Source organism: Erythrolamprus reginae, chromosome 5, assembly GCF_031021105.1.
Source record: "Erythrolamprus reginae isolate rEryReg1 chromosome 5, rEryReg1.hap1, whole genome shotgun sequence".
In the NCBI taxonomy this organism is placed as follows: domain Eukaryota; kingdom Metazoa; phylum Chordata; class Lepidosauria; order Squamata; family Dipsadidae; genus Erythrolamprus; species Erythrolamprus reginae.
In genome coordinates, this window is record NC_091954.1 from 61,573,534 (window position 1) to 61,591,446 (window position 17,913).

Consider the following 17,913-nt stretch of genomic DNA (forward strand, 5'->3'; position numbering starts at 1 on the left):
TTGTTCCTACAACTTATGTCCTCTTGTATGTGTGAACTAGAATTTATTTCTGATCATCCAATCCAACTGTCACAAGTACAGGCAAAAATGCAGATACCGCTCTTGTGAGAGTACTACTTGTCTAAATTGTCAGCATGCTACCATCTCATTTTCAAAACTCATAAGTAGTCAGGAAAACCAGGACAGTATCTATCTATCTATCTATCTATCTATCTATCTATCTATCTATCTATCTATCTATCTATCTATCTATCTATCCATCCATCCATCCATCCATCCATCCATCCATCCATCCATTTATTTATTGGATTTCTATATTGCCCTTCTCGAGGTGACTCAGGGACCTTCTGGAGGTGACTCAGGGACCTTCTCGAAGTGACTCAATAGTAAGTCGTTTATCTGACATTCCCTTGCATACTTTCCTATAATGCTCAGTTGATATTGTTTGCACTCTCCATCCTACCTACCATCTCTACCTACCATCCCTCACCAACAAATGGACATCCCCAGCACTTCCAACAAAAAATAGGAAAGCATGACCCTTACTACCTCAATTCAATTCAATCCAACTTCAACTCAACTCAATCCAATTTCATTCCTGAACACAAATTCAATCTCAAATGTAAATTAATCAATGCAAGAAGTATTATCAACAAGTTGTCTGAATTCCTCCTCCTACTTGACACCAACATATTTGACATAATCTCTGTTTGTGAAACATGGCTGAATACATCCTATCCTGACTCCATCATCACACCAAGTAACTACCTTGTTTTCCGGTCTGACCGTGAACCCGGCAGAGGAGGTGGTGTAGCTATATTCTATAAAAATTCACTGAATCTAAAAAAACATCCAAGTTGTATATGATCTTATCCTTCCTGAAACCATAATATGTGATCTTTCCCTCGACACCACACTCTGCTTCCTACTTTGCTACATAGCTCCAGATTGCGACATTACTCATGCAACAAAATTAACTTCCCTACTCATGTGGGCAACCTCCTGCCCCTATCCCATTATATTCCTTGGTGACCTCAACCTACCACACATCCACTGGACCCTAAACGAATGCTCTACAGAACCTATACATACTGCCCTTTACAATGACGTCACCAGCTTAGGACTTGAACAATTAGTATCAAACAATACCAGACTCAATAGTTGTCTTGACCTCATATTCTGTAATAGCAAAAGCGCTATCTATGAACTGCATATAAAAGAACCTTCTCTAACAGCGATCACAGTATGATTAACTTCAACCTCAATCTACACCATCCTAACACTCACCTGAATAACTTGACACCTAAGTACAATTTTAGGAAAGCCAACTATGAACTCATTGATGCCAATCTCTCAATTCTCAACTGGCAATCCTTGTTCTCTAACTGCAACACCATTGATGATCTCTACAACACGTTCTTACTCCAAATTAAAAGACTTATCGGACTACATGTGCCACTTACTTCATCCAGAGGTAAAAGAAAAAATAACTTACCTGTCTCGATAAAGAAACTACAAACAAAAAAAAAATATCTCTGGCATAAAAGCAAAAAAGGCAAAGTAACCACCTTCAAAAGCTGCTACAAAAGCATATGCCAGCAAATAAAAGCAGAATGTCTCAACTATTACAGCAAACAAGAGGAAAACCTCCTACGCACCAAATCTAACCGAGCCTTCTACAACTTTGTCAACAACAAACTCAATGACTCTAGACCTATTCCACCTCTCGTAGGAGCCAACAACAAAGAATACCACGATCCAAGGCTAACCTCTTCAACTCTTTCTTTGGCTCTGTCTTTGTTAACAGTAATGGCTCATCCCCCATCTTTGCAAATCTCAACCTTAAACTCTCTCAACCACCTAACCCAAATCGACTTCACTGTAGACCGTGTTGAAAAAGCAATCCGTGACCTCAAACCTTCCCTATCAGTCAGACCAGACGGTCTTTGTGCATACTTCCTAAAAAAGCTTTCTTCTGCTATAGCTGAACCTCTAAGCATTATCTTCCAAAAATCCTTCAAGACCAGCACACTCCCCAAGCTATGGTCAAAAGCAATAGTCATCCCCATCTTCAAAAAAGGAGACCCTTCTCTCGTTGACAACTACAGACCAATATCATTATGCTGCATCTCATGTAAAATTATCGAATCAATTATAAATCAATCAATCACCCTTTACTTAGAAACCACTTCACTGCAAAAACATTTGGACTACCCACCTAGATCAAGGAAAATCCATTGATGCAATTTATATTGACTTTTGCAAAGCCTTCAATTCAGTGGTCCACGACAAACTAACTCAAATCCTATGGCATCTCAGGATTCCTCCACAGCTGGATTACTGCATTCCTGTCAAACAGGCAACAAGTTGTCAAAATTGGAAGCGCCATTTCCACCCCCGTCCCTGTCAAAAGTGGTGTTCACCAGGACAGCGTACTAGGTCCTACACTTTTCATTCTCTACATCAATGACTTCTGCGATCATATCACAAGCAACTGTTCTTTTTGCTGACAATGTAAAACTTTTTAACACCACGGACAACACATTTACTCTCCAAAAAGACCTCGGCTTTGTCTCAGGTTGGTCTAACACCTGGCAACTTCAAATATCAACCAACAAATGCTCTACCCTCCACATCGGCAAAAAGAATCCAAACCTCATATATAAACTGAATAAACAAATTCTCACAGCCAACCCACACTCAGTGATATTGATACTAATATCAAATGACCTAAGTGCTAAAGCCCACTGCAACAATATCGCCAAAAAGCTTCTAGAGTTGTTAACCTGATCCTACGTAGCTTCTGCTCCGGCAATCTCACACTACTCAAAAGAGCCTACAGAACTTTTGCCAGACCCATCCTTGAATACAGCTCATCTGTCTGGAATCCATGCCACATCTCGGACATCAACACCCTTGAAAACGTCCAAAGATATTTCACCAGAAGAGCCCTTCACTCCTCCACTCGAAAAAGAATACCCCACGAAAATAGACTAACAATCCTGGGTCTAGAAAGCTTAGAACTATGACGCCTAAAACACGATATAAGTATTGCCCACAAGATCATATGCTGCAACGTCCTACCTGTCAATGACTACTTCAGCTTCAACCGCAACAACACAAGAGTATGCAACAGATTCAAACTTAATATTAACCGCTCCAAACTTGACTGTAAAAAATATGACTTTAACCATCGAGTTGTCATTACCGGACTCAATAGTGTCAACCCCTAACCCCCAACATTTCTCCCTTAGACTATCCACGATTGACCTCTCCAGGTTCTTAAGAGGTCAGTAAGGGGTGTACATAAGTGCACTAGTGTGCCTTTCGTCCCCTTGTCCATTTGTCTTTCCTTTATCTCATATATTATATATATTTTCTTCCTTTCATATATCTTCTCTATTTTTATATATTTTCTTTATATATATTACTACGTATCTATTCTCTTCTATATGTATTGTGTATTGGACAAAATAAATAAATAAATAAATAAAATAAATAAAATAAACAATCCATTGGAAAATGATCCATGATTATCCTTGTGGGTTTTTTGCATTTTAATAGCAGCACAAGTGAATGCAATTTAAGATGGTTTCAGGCTGTTTGTGAGTCACTGGTCTGGAAACAAAAGCTTTGGGATACCTAGAACACAGGACTGCACCCCGTATCCCAGGAGGATTCTGAGAGGGAGTCAATTGAAGAGAGAGAAAGGAAAACAAATCTAAAACTTAAATGAAAGACATAAATTGGAAGGTTTTTTTAAAAAAAATAATTTTGCTAAGAAACTAAAAGAAAGGTTGAGATAGAAAGCAAGAAGTTAATCAGTTAATGGTATAAATGGTATAAATCCTTTGTGTGACATTTGTTTCATGCCTAGCATTCTAAACTGTTTTGGTTTCATCAATATTGTTCAGCAATTAAACAGGACAAAGAGTAAAATGAGCAGCAGTTCCATAAACTAGTGTCTTCTTCTATTGTATTTGACATGCTTTGTGCTCCACTGAGCACATTCTTAGTACTAGTAATCTATTTTCCAAAAGCAAAGAGATACCTGTTTGTTAGCCTTATGTGCTGCCATGACTATATAATGCAGAATAAAACAGATTAAGGTAGTGACAGACAAATCAGGATACAGCAATTCACGAGACATGAAAAAATCACTCCCAAATTAAATCTTTGCAGTAGTGCAAGGCTAATTTAAGTGGTAGACAAGTTTTATGTCTCATAAATAGACCATTTCTTTGACAAAATGTTTCTTTGGCTTTTAATAAGCTTCTTGCCGTATTTGTTTGCTTTATTCTTCATCTTTGTTGATAGTTCTGCTTTTACTCATCAACTCCTATTATTCCCTAATACTTCACTGTCTTTTTTCATTTTTGAAGATGTTTTTATGTTTTCATGTTAATCTAACAGGGACTTCAGAAGCAGAGATTCTGTGGCCTGACCTGATAAGAATGACTCAGTTCAGAGAAGCAAAATTGAAGATTGGGACCTCCAAACTTTGGATACAGGCCCAAAGAGTTATGACCAAATTGTATGTTTTAACAGGACAACCAAACAAAGCTATTAAATAAATCAGTTTAATTATGTTTAAATAAATTATTTTAATGTTCATGACAAAGAAATGAAATTTTGTTTTTCTCAAAGATGTGCTTCAAATATATTGCTCAGATATGCCGCATATTTATTAATTCTAAATGTTGATGGGGTGAAAGTAAAAGGTAAGAATGCATATAGAAATGAATTGTGTTTCACTGAAGAAAGGAAATTGTGAACATCAAAATGTTTTATCATATTAGGTCGTCTCCTTTTTATCCAGGATGATATACATGGACAGAAATATTTGCCAATACATAATACAATGCATATTATTTTTAGCTATATTCATGTCAATAATATCCAATTTACTAAAAGGCAATTGACACATTTATTCAGAATTAGAATGTAAAAAGAACCCTTTCCCCAAATTTTACATTTAGTTATCAGAATATTCTCTGTATAGTGGCATATTTCACTTTAAGTCCAATTGTTTACTTGATACCAGGAACTTAATGTAAAAACTGCCTTTGTATGTCTGCGTGTACATGTGCATACATGACTGTCCCGAGGTCACCAAGTTGGCTTCATGCCTAAAGTTGAACTCGTGGTCTTCTGTTTTCTAGCCTGGTGCCAAACTGGTTTTCAAAGCTTTCCCACTGATACACAGTTTCCTAACCATTGTGCCAAACTGGTTCTCAAAGCTTTCCCACTGATTCACAATTTCCTAAAAGTGTTCATCGTCAGCAAAGAAGTAACAATGGTACCTCTACTTAAGAACGCCTCTACTTAAGAACTTTTCTAGATAAGAACCGGTTGTTCAAGATTTTTTCCCCTCTTATTAAGAACCATTTTCTACTTAAGAACCTGAGCCTGGAAAAATTTCCCAGGAAATTTGAGAGTGGCACGAAGGCCCAGCCAGTTTCCTGCCATTCCCTGGCCATCTCGGGTTTTTCTGGGCTGCCAGAAGAGCCTTTTGGTGGTGCTTTGTCCTGAGCGAACAAAGCATTTTCCTTTCTCTGGGCACTTGGAGAGGGAATATACTTCTGCCAGCACCCAGAGAAAAGAAACGTCCCTTAGCTCTGGGCAGCGACTGTCCTCCTCCTTCTCCCACCCAAATTCCAGGCTTTTATTTCTTTCCTAATGGTTTTGCATGCATTATTTGCTTTTACATTGATTCCTATGGGGAAAATTGCTTCTACTTACAAACTTTTCTACTTAAGAACCTGGTTACAGAACAAATTACGTTCTTAAGTAGAGGTACCACTGTACTCAGTTTCTCGACCTCCTATGTAGGACTCTTTATAATTTATTTGGGTTGCATCTCTGAGCTTTTGTTATTGTTGAGAAGTGTCAGAAGATGCTGTGTTAGTCTACTACAATTTTTATAATAAGTCTTCCATCACTTATATTTCTTTAAAAAGTCCATAGACTGTCTGCAGAATGTCTTATTTTGGAATTTAATAAAATGTGAAGATTACAGACAGCTGAAAAAATGGACAGTGAAATACAGAGCAGTCATCTCTATTCATCAGCAACCTTGTGATTAAGGTAAGTACTACAACATTGTCCTTCACTCATGTAAATTTTATATATATATTTATTTTCAAAGAAAGCTTTAAAAATCTATCAACCATGAAAAAGGATCTTACAATGCAGAGTGAGTATGCATTATCGGTATGTATATGCATATGCATAAACTAGCTAAATACCCATACTTCGTATGAAACTATGTGATAGAGCTTGATAAATTGATAAAGCTTGAAAATTAATGAGTATTTTTAAAAAAATCTGTATTATTTAGATAAGGATAATAAACTAGATCTCTGTTACAGATGAAGACATTATTTGCATAGCATAGACCAGTGATGGTGAACCTTTTATTCCTTGGGTGCCAAAAGAGCATGCATACATGACATTGTGCATGCGCAAGTGCCCACATCCATAATTTAATGCCAAGGGAGGACAAAAAAAGCTTCCTCCACCCCCCTGGTGGCTGAAAATGGCCTGTTTCCCAACTTCTGATGGGGCCAGTAGGGTTGTGTTTTGCCCTCCCCAGGCTCCAAAGGCTTCCCTGGAGCTGGGGCAGGGTAAAAACGCCCTTCCCATTGCCCCAGAGGGTCTCTAGAAGCCAAAAATGCTCTCCAGGAGCCTCTGTGTAAGCCAAAAATCAGCTGGCTGGTACACGTTGGAGCTGAGGTAAGGCAATGGTTTGTGTGCCAGCAGAAATAGCTCTGCATGCCACCTGTGGCATCCGTGCCATAGGTTTGCCATCACTGGCATACACTTTCCATTTGTCCCTCAGATAAATTGGTCAGGATCTCCCTGTAAACAAAATTCCTGGTTTTACTTTCTGGCTGGAAGATGACTAGGCTGTCATCTGGACAGAACTGACTCTGGAGCAAGCCACATCGAACTGGCTATGGGAGAAACAGACAGCTTCCCTTACTTGTATTTTCCTAATCACTTCTATAAATCTTTTCCTGCACTTTTTGTCTCTTTTCCCTTTAACTGGTGTTACAGAAAAAGGAACAGATTCATCTGAAATGAAGAGGAAAATAAGGGGGGGGGGTTTCTGTCTCTGCCTACCAGTATCCGTTGGTATTCATCTGGCTAGTGTTCTGTTAGTATGTGAGAGAGTTGAGGAGTGTTTAGAAACTAAAATAGTATTTGCTGTGTGAGCAAGGAGTAGACAGGAAGGAGTCTGTGCATGTTCTGTAGTAAAACTGCTTGCTGCTGTGAAACTGAAACTCCTCTGCTTGTGTTTTGCATTTGGATCAGATATTTTTTCAGGAGGAGAAGAGAGAATAGAACTCCTTAGCATCAGAGCTTATGAATAATAATATAAGAAATGCTCATGTTCCAATGCTCATTTTGAAAATCCCTTTCTTAGTGAGTACCTAGAAGGTACGGTTCTAGAGATTTTGTGATTAACGTGTCAGTTTTTGCTAGATAGAAATAGAGATAGAGATACTGTATACACTTTATATCAGTGAATGTCTGCTACCGGTGCACCCTCTGTGGCTGTTGCGGGTTCGTGCGCACCTGGCGGCATGAGATTTTGCTTCTGCACATGCACAGCAGATAAAATCTTATGTGAAGACACTCGCATGAGTGAGATTTCAGCAATTTCTGCCAATATTTTTGCTTCCGTGCATGTGTAGAAGCAAAAAATTGTCGAAAATCAATGAAATCTCACTTGTGTGAGCATCTTCATGTGCGATTTCACTTGCTGCGAATGTGCAGAAGCAAAATCTTATGCGGGGGCATGTGTACATGCATTGGGGCATGCAGTTGCGCATGCATCCTGAAAATCACTACTGGAACGTGGCACCTTACCGTTCCAGTAACAGGCCATCACTGCCTTATATGTGAGTGTACTTTTGTACAAATGTGTGTGTGTGTGTTCATATATATGAATATATGATATGCACTCCTACTAAACACAATTCCGACTCACCTTATATAGTCCAGCCTTTAAAAGTGAATCTTTTATAAAAGAGCAGAGCATGAACAGTTTATTAAGAGTTTCTATTGGAATGAAAAATACTTATAAATGCAGCTTTCCATACTATTAACTATTTATATATTCCTAACTTGATTTATGCCCTGAACATTATCAAGTAATTTGGGGTTGCCCCATTCTAAATCTGGTGAATTTTCATAATTTTGATTTCCAAAGCCATCAAAAGCATCAATGGTTTTTTTGATGATGCATTGTGATTGCACTTCCATTGTGATTGCAGTGGATTTAATTTTTTTTTACTACCAGTTCTGTGGGAGTGGCTTAGTGGGTGTGGCATGACTTGGTGGGCAGGGGAAAAATACTCCATTCCTACACCACTCCCGGCATAGGATACTGCGAAATCCCAATCAGCTGGGACTCGACAGGCAGAGAATAGATGGGAGTGGACCAGTCAGAGCTGGTATTTACCAGTTCTCTGGACTATCTAAAATTTCTGCTACTGGCTCTCCAAAACTAATCAGAACCTGCTGAATACCACCTCTATATGATGCGACACATATGATATGAGGGTCGCCCAGAAAGCAATGCACCACAAAATCCCAATTGGGCATATTATCATGGGATGTCCTATTTTGGGGGGGGGGGGGGGAATAGGGTCATCTACTTTCCCTTGATCCATTCTGCAAATATCTCTGATTTAAATAATGTACTTCAATAACTGAGGTACATCTAGAAGAAATAAGTCACATTATCTTTCAATTTCGAAGTTTAAGATTTTATTTCCAACGAAACCAGAAATAAAAGATGGTATGATAAAGGCAATCATATGTCTTACACACTACTTGTAATATTCCTAATCAGTGAAGTTACCAAATTTTTTCTACCACACTGTGGGTGTGGCTTATGCAGGACGCCCTGCATTTTCTTTCAACATCTTTCAGTGCAAATTGGGTGCTCCATTTCCACTACCCCACTGCGTTTCCCTACAGCAACCCACCCCTGTTCGTAATATTGTATAACTTAAAAGATGGATTGGTAGAAGACAAAAGCTAATTTTCAAAGTGATTTACACCCGCCTCCCCAATAAAATGGAATAAATGTATGGTAATGACTATTATCTTATTGTGATACTATACTATTCAATCATTAAAATAATTTGTTTAGAAGTATTTCTGAAACATGTAGTGAGTCTAAGTGCTACATCTTTCCTTCTTTCTCATATCTATTTCCTTAAACAATTATTACCAAATATGTTTTAATTCTAACTTGAAAGTATAGTTTAGACCACTTTGCAGGTCTTACATTTCAGAACTGAGATTTGAGGAAAACAGGTATGCAAACCTCTTCAATTGTCTTTTGTTAACTCACCATGCACAGCAATGTTTCTGGTGTCCTGGATAAGGATGTTGCCAGCTGAGACCTGCACTGTGATAGTATTCAGTCCTTCATTGGTAAAGATATAAGAGATGCTGCTATCCAAGGTGATGAATGGCTGTAAAAGTGACATGCAGTTAGCAACAGTTCATTGATTTATTCATCGTCATTTCATTACCTATTGCTCAAAAATTTCAGAATTGTGAAACAAAAATCACGAGTACAAATGTTGATACATCATTAAATTTGTATTTTTGATGGGGAAGCAGTACAAATGAGACCAGCATCTAAGACAGATCTAAGATAGCTAAACCAAGCTAAGGCAATCTTCTGTATCGCATTGCTTTTATAATAGAACATATAAGTGGTGATTGATAGCTGAATCCATTTCTACAGAAATTGGCATCTGTAATAAGCTAATCTTTCTACAATCTTTTAAAATGAACCAACTAAAGAGAAGTTCTATCTTTTTCTTTTCATTCGAAGTAAACCCATTGTCAAGGCAATATGAGAGCTTCCCCTTGGGAAAAAAAATACAGCAATTGTTCACCAGCAGTAATGATTGTACAATTTCAGGGTGATTACCAATTATTCTTCGTAACACAGCATGAAGGATATTGTGAACTATAAGATTTCCATAGGAGTATTTGTACAGCTGCAATGGTCAGTGATTGCAATCTCTTTACATGTCCTTCCCATCTAATCTTGATGTATTGTAAGTTTCCTACTGCTCTTTGAAGAAGGACTCCTGAACTCTTATCTTTTTAGGTGTACCACATGTAACATAGGAATGGGGCTTGATATCTCAACTTTTTTTCTCTTGCCTATAAGATGTCCTTTCCTGTGATTATTTAGAAATTATTTCCTGCAGGTATACGTCTCTCATGCTTCTTTGCTTATATCCTCAGAATTCCTAAGATAGAACTTGCCTGGCTCTGTATTTGTGTGCTAGAATATTATTTGCGATGCTACCAAGAAACCCAGTTTTCTTTTGAAAAATCTATCTTCTTGGTAGTTGGTCTATTATCATGGCTGATTTCACCTTCATCATAGAAATTTAACATTCCAGTAGTTCCTTCAATTTAATTCCAGCACTGAAGTCTGGAAACCAGCTCTAAATTAAATCAAGGAGTTTAAGGTTCATTTGTTCAAAGCCTATTAGATATCCAGATTCATTTATTAAACTGAGGTGATGCTATTCCAAGCAAATTAGCCTTTTGGTATATTGCTAAAAGAGTGGACTAGAACTTCACTACAATAATCCTATTTAAATGAATGAATGAGTAAATAAAATCATTGTCTGCAATTGTACTGTATAATTACAGATATACTTTTAATATAGGATGGTACAATGAAGCTAGACAGAGACTAAAATCTCATTTGTACCAATCACTTTGTGGCTTTATTTGAATCAGAAACTGACTGAAGTACACTGATCCAAAGAAGCTTAAACAATTCACTGTCATTAGTTAGAAAGTGGTTTGATAAGGAAGAATTGGCTAGCGTTAGGTGGATCCTTTGTGCTGTGTGATGGATTATTCTTAGTTTACCATTGGTAAGCCAGATAGCAAGAAGGGAAGAATGCAGGCTTTTAGATACATGGTAAATTGTAATGGAGTGCCAGATTAGTGTGGTTGTTAAAACAAAGACTTGAAATCAGGAGATCATGAGTTCTAGTCCTGGCTTGGGCACAAAACCAACTGGGTCACCTTGAGCCAGTCAGTGTCTCTTAGCCCTAGGAAGGAGGCAAGGATAAATCAGTTCTGAAAAATCTTGCTGAGAAAACAGCAGGAAGCAAAAAATCAAACCGATTAAGTGGAAGAGAAAAAGAGAGAAAAATAAAAATCAAGTACACAGCACAACTATTTCTGATATGAAAATCGAGCCCTTTCTCAAATGCAGATTTTTAAAAAATCTCTTCAGATTTTACTCTGTTAGTTGTTGCCAACTATAGGAGAGGGGGGGGGGTGCTCATGTCCATTTCAAGGCCCTTGAATAAGTATGTACAAAGACATTTCTGTGGTCATGTGGCTAGTTTGATGTCACAGAGCACTGTTACCTACCCACCAGTGGTACTTATTTATCTACTTGCATATCCATACTTTAGAACTTCTAAGTTGGTAGGACCTGGGAAAAGGACAGGAGGACACCCTATCATGTGGCACTTGGGTTCTTGAACTTGGTTTGCTGACCCTTCAGCCAACAAGCCCAGTGTTATAACTCCCGAACCACTGCACCTCAAAGCAGAATTTGATGAAATGCATCCCATATTCTTTGAAAACAGAAAAGTCGCTGGTGAAATGAGAGATTACTTGTCTGCAACCTTAATATTTATATGTAAAGCAAAAATATAATATTTTGCCAATCTGAATGGCAAAACAAACTCGGTAGATTAGCACTATTTCCAATGATTTATATGTTTTTAAGAGCATGGGTTTTTTATAATACAAAGAAATTACCAAGTTTAAAATTCACCAAGTTGTTTGTACTTGGTTAATTGCATTGCTGGTTTGCAATCTGTCCGCAGACAAAGATCTCCAACCCTGCAATCAGAATTTCCAATGTATTCATATATTGTGCAGAAACTATTTTGCTTTTTGTTTTGAGCAAGGCTATTTACATAAAGTGGATTCCTTCTTTTTACTAATAGTATTTTTCTGAAGATTATTGGAGTTCATATAAAGAACGTTGAGATCCTTCTCGGAATCTCATGAGCTCCTGGCACTTGATACAATAGTCTCTAAAGTAAAAGCTTGTAGAGAGTGCATAAATAGAAGTCAGAGAGTGATAACAACTAGTGGACCCCTGAAGAGTCAACAAAGCACAAAAGCCCAGGGAGAACAGCAGTTTTAAATCCATGTTGTGAATAAATGGATTTTTATCAGTGGGAAATTATGAAACAGGCTGGCTATCTGGCAGCCCTATTTAGTTTTTACTTCTATCATCCTATAATTATCATCATTTTGCAAAACCAAATATTCTCCCAGATTTACATTGTCTCCTACGTTGGTGATATTTTGGATTCACAATTTGATGTTTATTGGTGATGCATAGATAAAGTTTAAATTGCAGATACAAAGTTTGTTTCCCAGGTACTGAAACAATAATGCTAAATAAATATCCATTTGAAACTAAAAATCCTCTAACCGATTAGGCTTGACCTTCTGTTTCCCTTTAACTGATAAACCTATACACAAATTTTCCATACAAATTTATGTTTAAAATAATCTGAAAACTCTCTTATGCCCAATGAAGAAAACAATAGATACAGGTCTGGCTTTAGGCTAAGGCCCAGATGGCACTGGCTTAAGGGTACCAAATTTTAGGGACCACTAAAACTGAAAAGACTCTGAAAACAGTATAAACAAGCAAGTAACAGCATACTCTACGCCAGCATTGCCACTTGAAGGTTAAATGGGTACCAAATTGTTGCCATTTGACAAAAATGGGTGCTGATGTAATTAAAATTACTTAATGTGTAAATAGATGACAATGTTTGAGAAAATAACAGTCATTAAATGTCTTTGGGAAAGAAAGCATATTTGGGACAACCAGAATACCTATGTATAATGAAAATGTCAAGTTACATGCCAAAAATTTGTGGAAATGGACATGTATGAAGGATGAAACACGTGAAACCCTTCCTAAGATCAAAAAAGGAGAATGTTTATTCAACAAGATTTGTTTCCGCAACCTGAAGATGATGATGGTTTTATATCAAAGACAACAAGGTACCAGACATATAGCATGCTTTCCAAAATAACAGATAAGCTGGATGAGGCAAAAACACTCTGACTGAAAATGTCCCTGGATAATCTAATAAAAATAATAAAATGAGATTGGTCAAATTTTGGTCCTATCTTGCTTCTTCTGGAAGTCCAACCTAGCATTTGAATTGAACAATTATGCATGAGTAATGTAAATGTGTAAATGACTGGCCACTATTAATTTATAAACTGAAAACAGGTATAAGCAGAAAATAACAAATCCATTTGTTTCTACATTTCTTTCTGAAGCTCCAACAAACCAAACCAAAGAACTACAAATATTACTGGAAATGTTTTTCAGGCTTCAGATGCTTGGATTTTTAAATGATATTTTAGAACATGATTCTGGCAGAATGGCTCTTTTAAATATTGCAATAGCTATAACTTTTTAAACAATTGGTTTCCTAGAGGAAAACCAGGCAATTAGCATTCTTCCAAATTTTATAGTATAATTTAAAAAGAGGCTTTACTTAATTACACAACATACATTTTGCTATTCATAGATCTAATATCTAACATATTCAGGTATATCTGGGAAATATTTCTCTAATTTCCCAGGAATTGTTTCCAGTTACTGCAGATAATATTGATCCAGAAAAATAAGTGAAGAAATTCCAACAGTATTTATCACTAGGTATTACTGCCATGATTCTTTAATTTTTCCAGTTTTAGTCTACTAAGGAAATACTTGCCTTCTTTTCCATGATTTCCCTGAGTATGTAGTATAGACTCTTTCATATTTTAGTAGATTTCAGGAAGTATTCTCTGACTCAATTGTATTTACAGGCAAGGGTCTAAATTAAAAATATATATTTCATTGGATGGGAAGATCAGTGGGTGGCAAATAATGGTTTATAGGAACTTGTGTCTCATATACATTTTGGAACCCCTGTTAGGGTTCCAAAGAACTTCAGCAAACAGCTTGAAACAACTATATATTCATGTGCTTAAAACAAGCCAAAAAAATCTTGGCTTTATTTTACAATCTTCCTGAACTATACAATTTATCATCTACAAAGAGGATCATATTCAGCAATCATCCCAACCATTATTTTTTTCCAAATTTAGCTTCAGAAATACACTAGCTGATAACTAGCAACTGTCATTGAGCATTCATGTAGACCTCTGACATGTGTCCGAAGGCAGGAACACGCAGCATGGGCAGACAAGTGCAGAGTTGTTGAGAGTTGTTTAGCTTGAATTTACAGAGACCAAAAGTGATTTGATTCTCAATTACTTTAAAATATGAGTCAGATTCTAAAATTCTATGCACAAGCTAGCCCTCTTGTTAGAAACACTGTTTAGTTGATCACCAGCCATTTTTAAATGCTGAGCAGAAACCCAGAATTATCCACTATATACAATGGGGTATAATTTTGAATTCTAGTAGTAATAATAGCTTCTAAACATAATGTTCCAATAACAGACAACTGCACATTGCAAAGACTCCTGCAAACAGCCGCATGCGATAGGATAAAAGGGGGGAAAGAAATGAAATAAAGTTTGGAAAACGAAGAAACTGTTTTGACAGTAATAGAAAATTATACTGCTTTATTGCGGTACCAGGTGCATTCTCTTTTCAGTATCAAGATGAATCAATAGTTAATCCTGTCGGAGAAAATAAATATATTTCCAAAAATGGAGCAAACCTTGCTATTGTTGCCAAACCACCAGAAGTAAGTGAGGGTGCCTGACTGATTTGGCCAAACAACAGCTGTGAGATTGACTTCTTTATTTCTGATGGCCACAAAAGGGACACTCAGGTGGACACGTTCTACTGGACCTGTAGAAGGATAATAATACATATCACAGACTTGTTTTTATTTATATCTTAAGGGGTTTAAAAGAAGAATAAAATTAAGAAAAGAAACAGGTAACAGGCCCTTTTTCTTCTTAGCACTTTTATCTGCTTTAAATAACTATAAAACAATATATAGTGCTAACTATTTAAAAATAACAAAGATGTCACATCTGAAGGAAGGCAAACGAGGAAAGCTACTGCAGTGAATGCTATTACATTGTGATTGTCCCAAACCATGATCAATGTAAACAGCTAATTAATCTGAAGTTTAACAACTAGCAATAACAACCACCTCAAATGCAGATCCCCCTCCTCCCAGGTTTTTTGGCAATAGCCGAAATACAAATTAAACCTGGAAAAACCGGTGAAGTCCCAGATAACTACAGCATTATGTCTTCAAAAAGATAGGAGAAAGAAATAAGATCCAAAAAAGCACAGATGGATCATCCTGATATATTGTAGAACACTTCATAAACAGGGCTTAAAAGATAAAAGAAGTGGTAAAGTCAGCATGGATTTTTCTGGAATAGATTTTACCAGATTTGATCTGTTAATTTCCTTCCATAAATTCCTGGAACATTTTAAATGCCATATTCATCATTTCAACAAAACTGAAATGAAACTATCCAATGACATTTTTCTTAACACAATAGCTAATGGAGAGTTGGGCAGTATGGCTTCTCGGTTAAGTAACTACACAACTAGGTCATTTGCAGATGCCAAAACTAAATGGACAGAATTATTAAGGTAATAACTCAGAAAACAGAACTATACTTCAAAACAATGGTAATAAGTAAGAGAAATATGATGAAAGTAATAGTGAACTTTATTTAACATGGTAAATGATATGGTCATTCAAAAGATAAAAATCAATACACATATAGGTTGATGAATATCTGAGTAGGTAATGTTACATATATATCAGTATATACATGTATTTATATTGATTTGTGTGTGTGTATGTATATGTATATACGTATAGATCTATACTAGTTTTACTTATTAACATAAATGTTACACACACACAAATATTTGTATATATTTATAGCTATATTGTTTATAATCTTCAGAGATGGGCGGCATAAAAATCTAATAAATTATTATTAAATTATTATTATATCAGGGGTGGGTTCTTGTTTTTCTCACTGCTGGTTTGCTCTTTGCTACACCACATGGATGGTTATTCAACATTTTCTTAAAAACTTCCAGTGCTGGAGCATTCACAACTTCTGGAGGCAAGTTTATGTGGCCTTACCAAGTCATCATAAAGTGGTATTAATACCACATGATCTTGATTCTATCCCTCTGTTTATGCAGCCTAGAACTGTATTGGTTTTTTTGGGAAGCTGCTGCACACTGCTGGCTCATATTTAAATGATCATCTCCAAGATCTAGCTCACAGTTACTACTGTTGAGCAAAGTACTACATATACCTGTGCATTTTGGTTTTCTTGCCTAAATGTAGAACCTTACTTTTTTCACCATTGAATTTCATTTTGTTAGATAACACTCAATGTTCAAATCTGCCAAGATCCTTCTGTAGCTTGAGCCTATCTTCTGGAATGTTGACTATTCTTGCCAGTTTGGTGCAAATTTGATGAGCTACCCATCTATCCCCTCATCCAAGTCATTGATGAAGATGTTGAAGAGTGCTTGGCCTAAAACAGAAACTTGGGGTAGGTACTCGACTGTATACTTCCTTCCATGTGGATGCAGTTCCATTGAGTACTACATATTGAGTATAGTTGATCTGCCAGTTACAAAGCCATCTGGTAGTGATGCTGTATAACCCACATTTTTCTACTTTATTTAGAAGTAGGTTATGGTTTACTTTATCAAATGCCTTACTGAAGTCCAAGTAAATTATATCAACAGTATTCCTCTGGTCCACTAATTTTGTCACTTTGTCAAAGAATGCAATAAGATTAGTCTGGCATGATCTGTTTTTGACACATCCATGTTGGCTTTTGGTTATTTTGTTTGCTTCTAGGTGTTCCAGGATTTTTCCTGGAATTGAGGTCAGGCTGATAGGTTTGTAATTTTCTGGATCTATTTTTTCATATAATTCATATATTGTAAACTTAAATAATGTAGATATTGTGACAGAATGAAGCCTCTTCTCTCCTGGGAATCTGGACTAAATTCCATCACAAATATTCTTAAAATACAAATATACTGGCAGAGAAAAATGCATCACTTATTGGTAAGCAATTTGCTCCAATGCCCCCCAGTGCAATGGAGCAGATGGCTATTTAAGCTTTCATATGAAGAAATTAGTCATTTACATTGTCACCAATAAGGGGACAAAAAGTGACAGAAAAGGGATTAAAAACAGTTGGAAGAGTGAAGTTTTAACTGTAATATAATCTGTCTATCCATCTGGTTTTCCTCCTTTACTTTTTCCATTAACATTCACATGCTGAATTTTTATTTGTCCCTGTTGTACATCAGGCATGTTTGGAATAACTGATAGCTTCTTGCAGTTGTTTGGGTGCTCCAGTTAGAGTAAATGCTCTAATTGTGAGCAGGTGAGACCTTGCAATTAGTCATCACAGCTATTGTCCAGGTCAATTCAAAATAAGGAAGGTTTTGCATTTAGGAAGGATTTTTTTGAATTATTCTTTCAAAAAGAAGGGAGTAGAAGGGAGAAGGCACAAAGGAGGCACATATGGATATGGAAAAGAAAACTATAGTATAAAAGTAAGAAATAATTAGTGGAAAAGCAATTATCTCTTGCCAGTGTAATAAATAAATACGCACACAAATAAGTAGCGATATTCACCACAGACATCAGAGAATACTAAAAAGTTGAAGAAAGGAAAGTCATGCACAATTTAGGGGTTGTCAGGGCTGCTGTTTCTCTGAAGATAACTGTTCTGTTTATTAAAAAAATAAATGTGTCTTGTTTCATAAGAAAATAATCACAGAATCACATACGGTAGCAATAGGTTTCATATTCTAAAAAAGAA

At 36.6% G+C, this 17,913-nt stretch overlaps 1 protein-coding gene across 1 annotated transcript in view; it reads right to left on the reverse strand.

Moving 5' to 3' along the window:
* Window positions 1-17,913, reverse strand: part of LOC139167804 (VPS10 domain-containing receptor SorCS3-like) — a 624,967-nt gene that overhangs the window by 26,006 nt on the left and 581,048 nt on the right. Inside the window, exons 20-21 of the mRNA XM_070752751.1 lie at window positions 14,793-14,926; window positions 9,371-9,494 (exon numbers count right to left, since the gene is read on the reverse strand). Coding sequence (XP_070608852.1) covers window positions 9,371-9,494; window positions 14,793-14,926 — 258 coding nt within the window. The remainder of the gene's footprint in view (window positions 1-9,370; window positions 9,495-14,792; window positions 14,927-17,913) is intronic.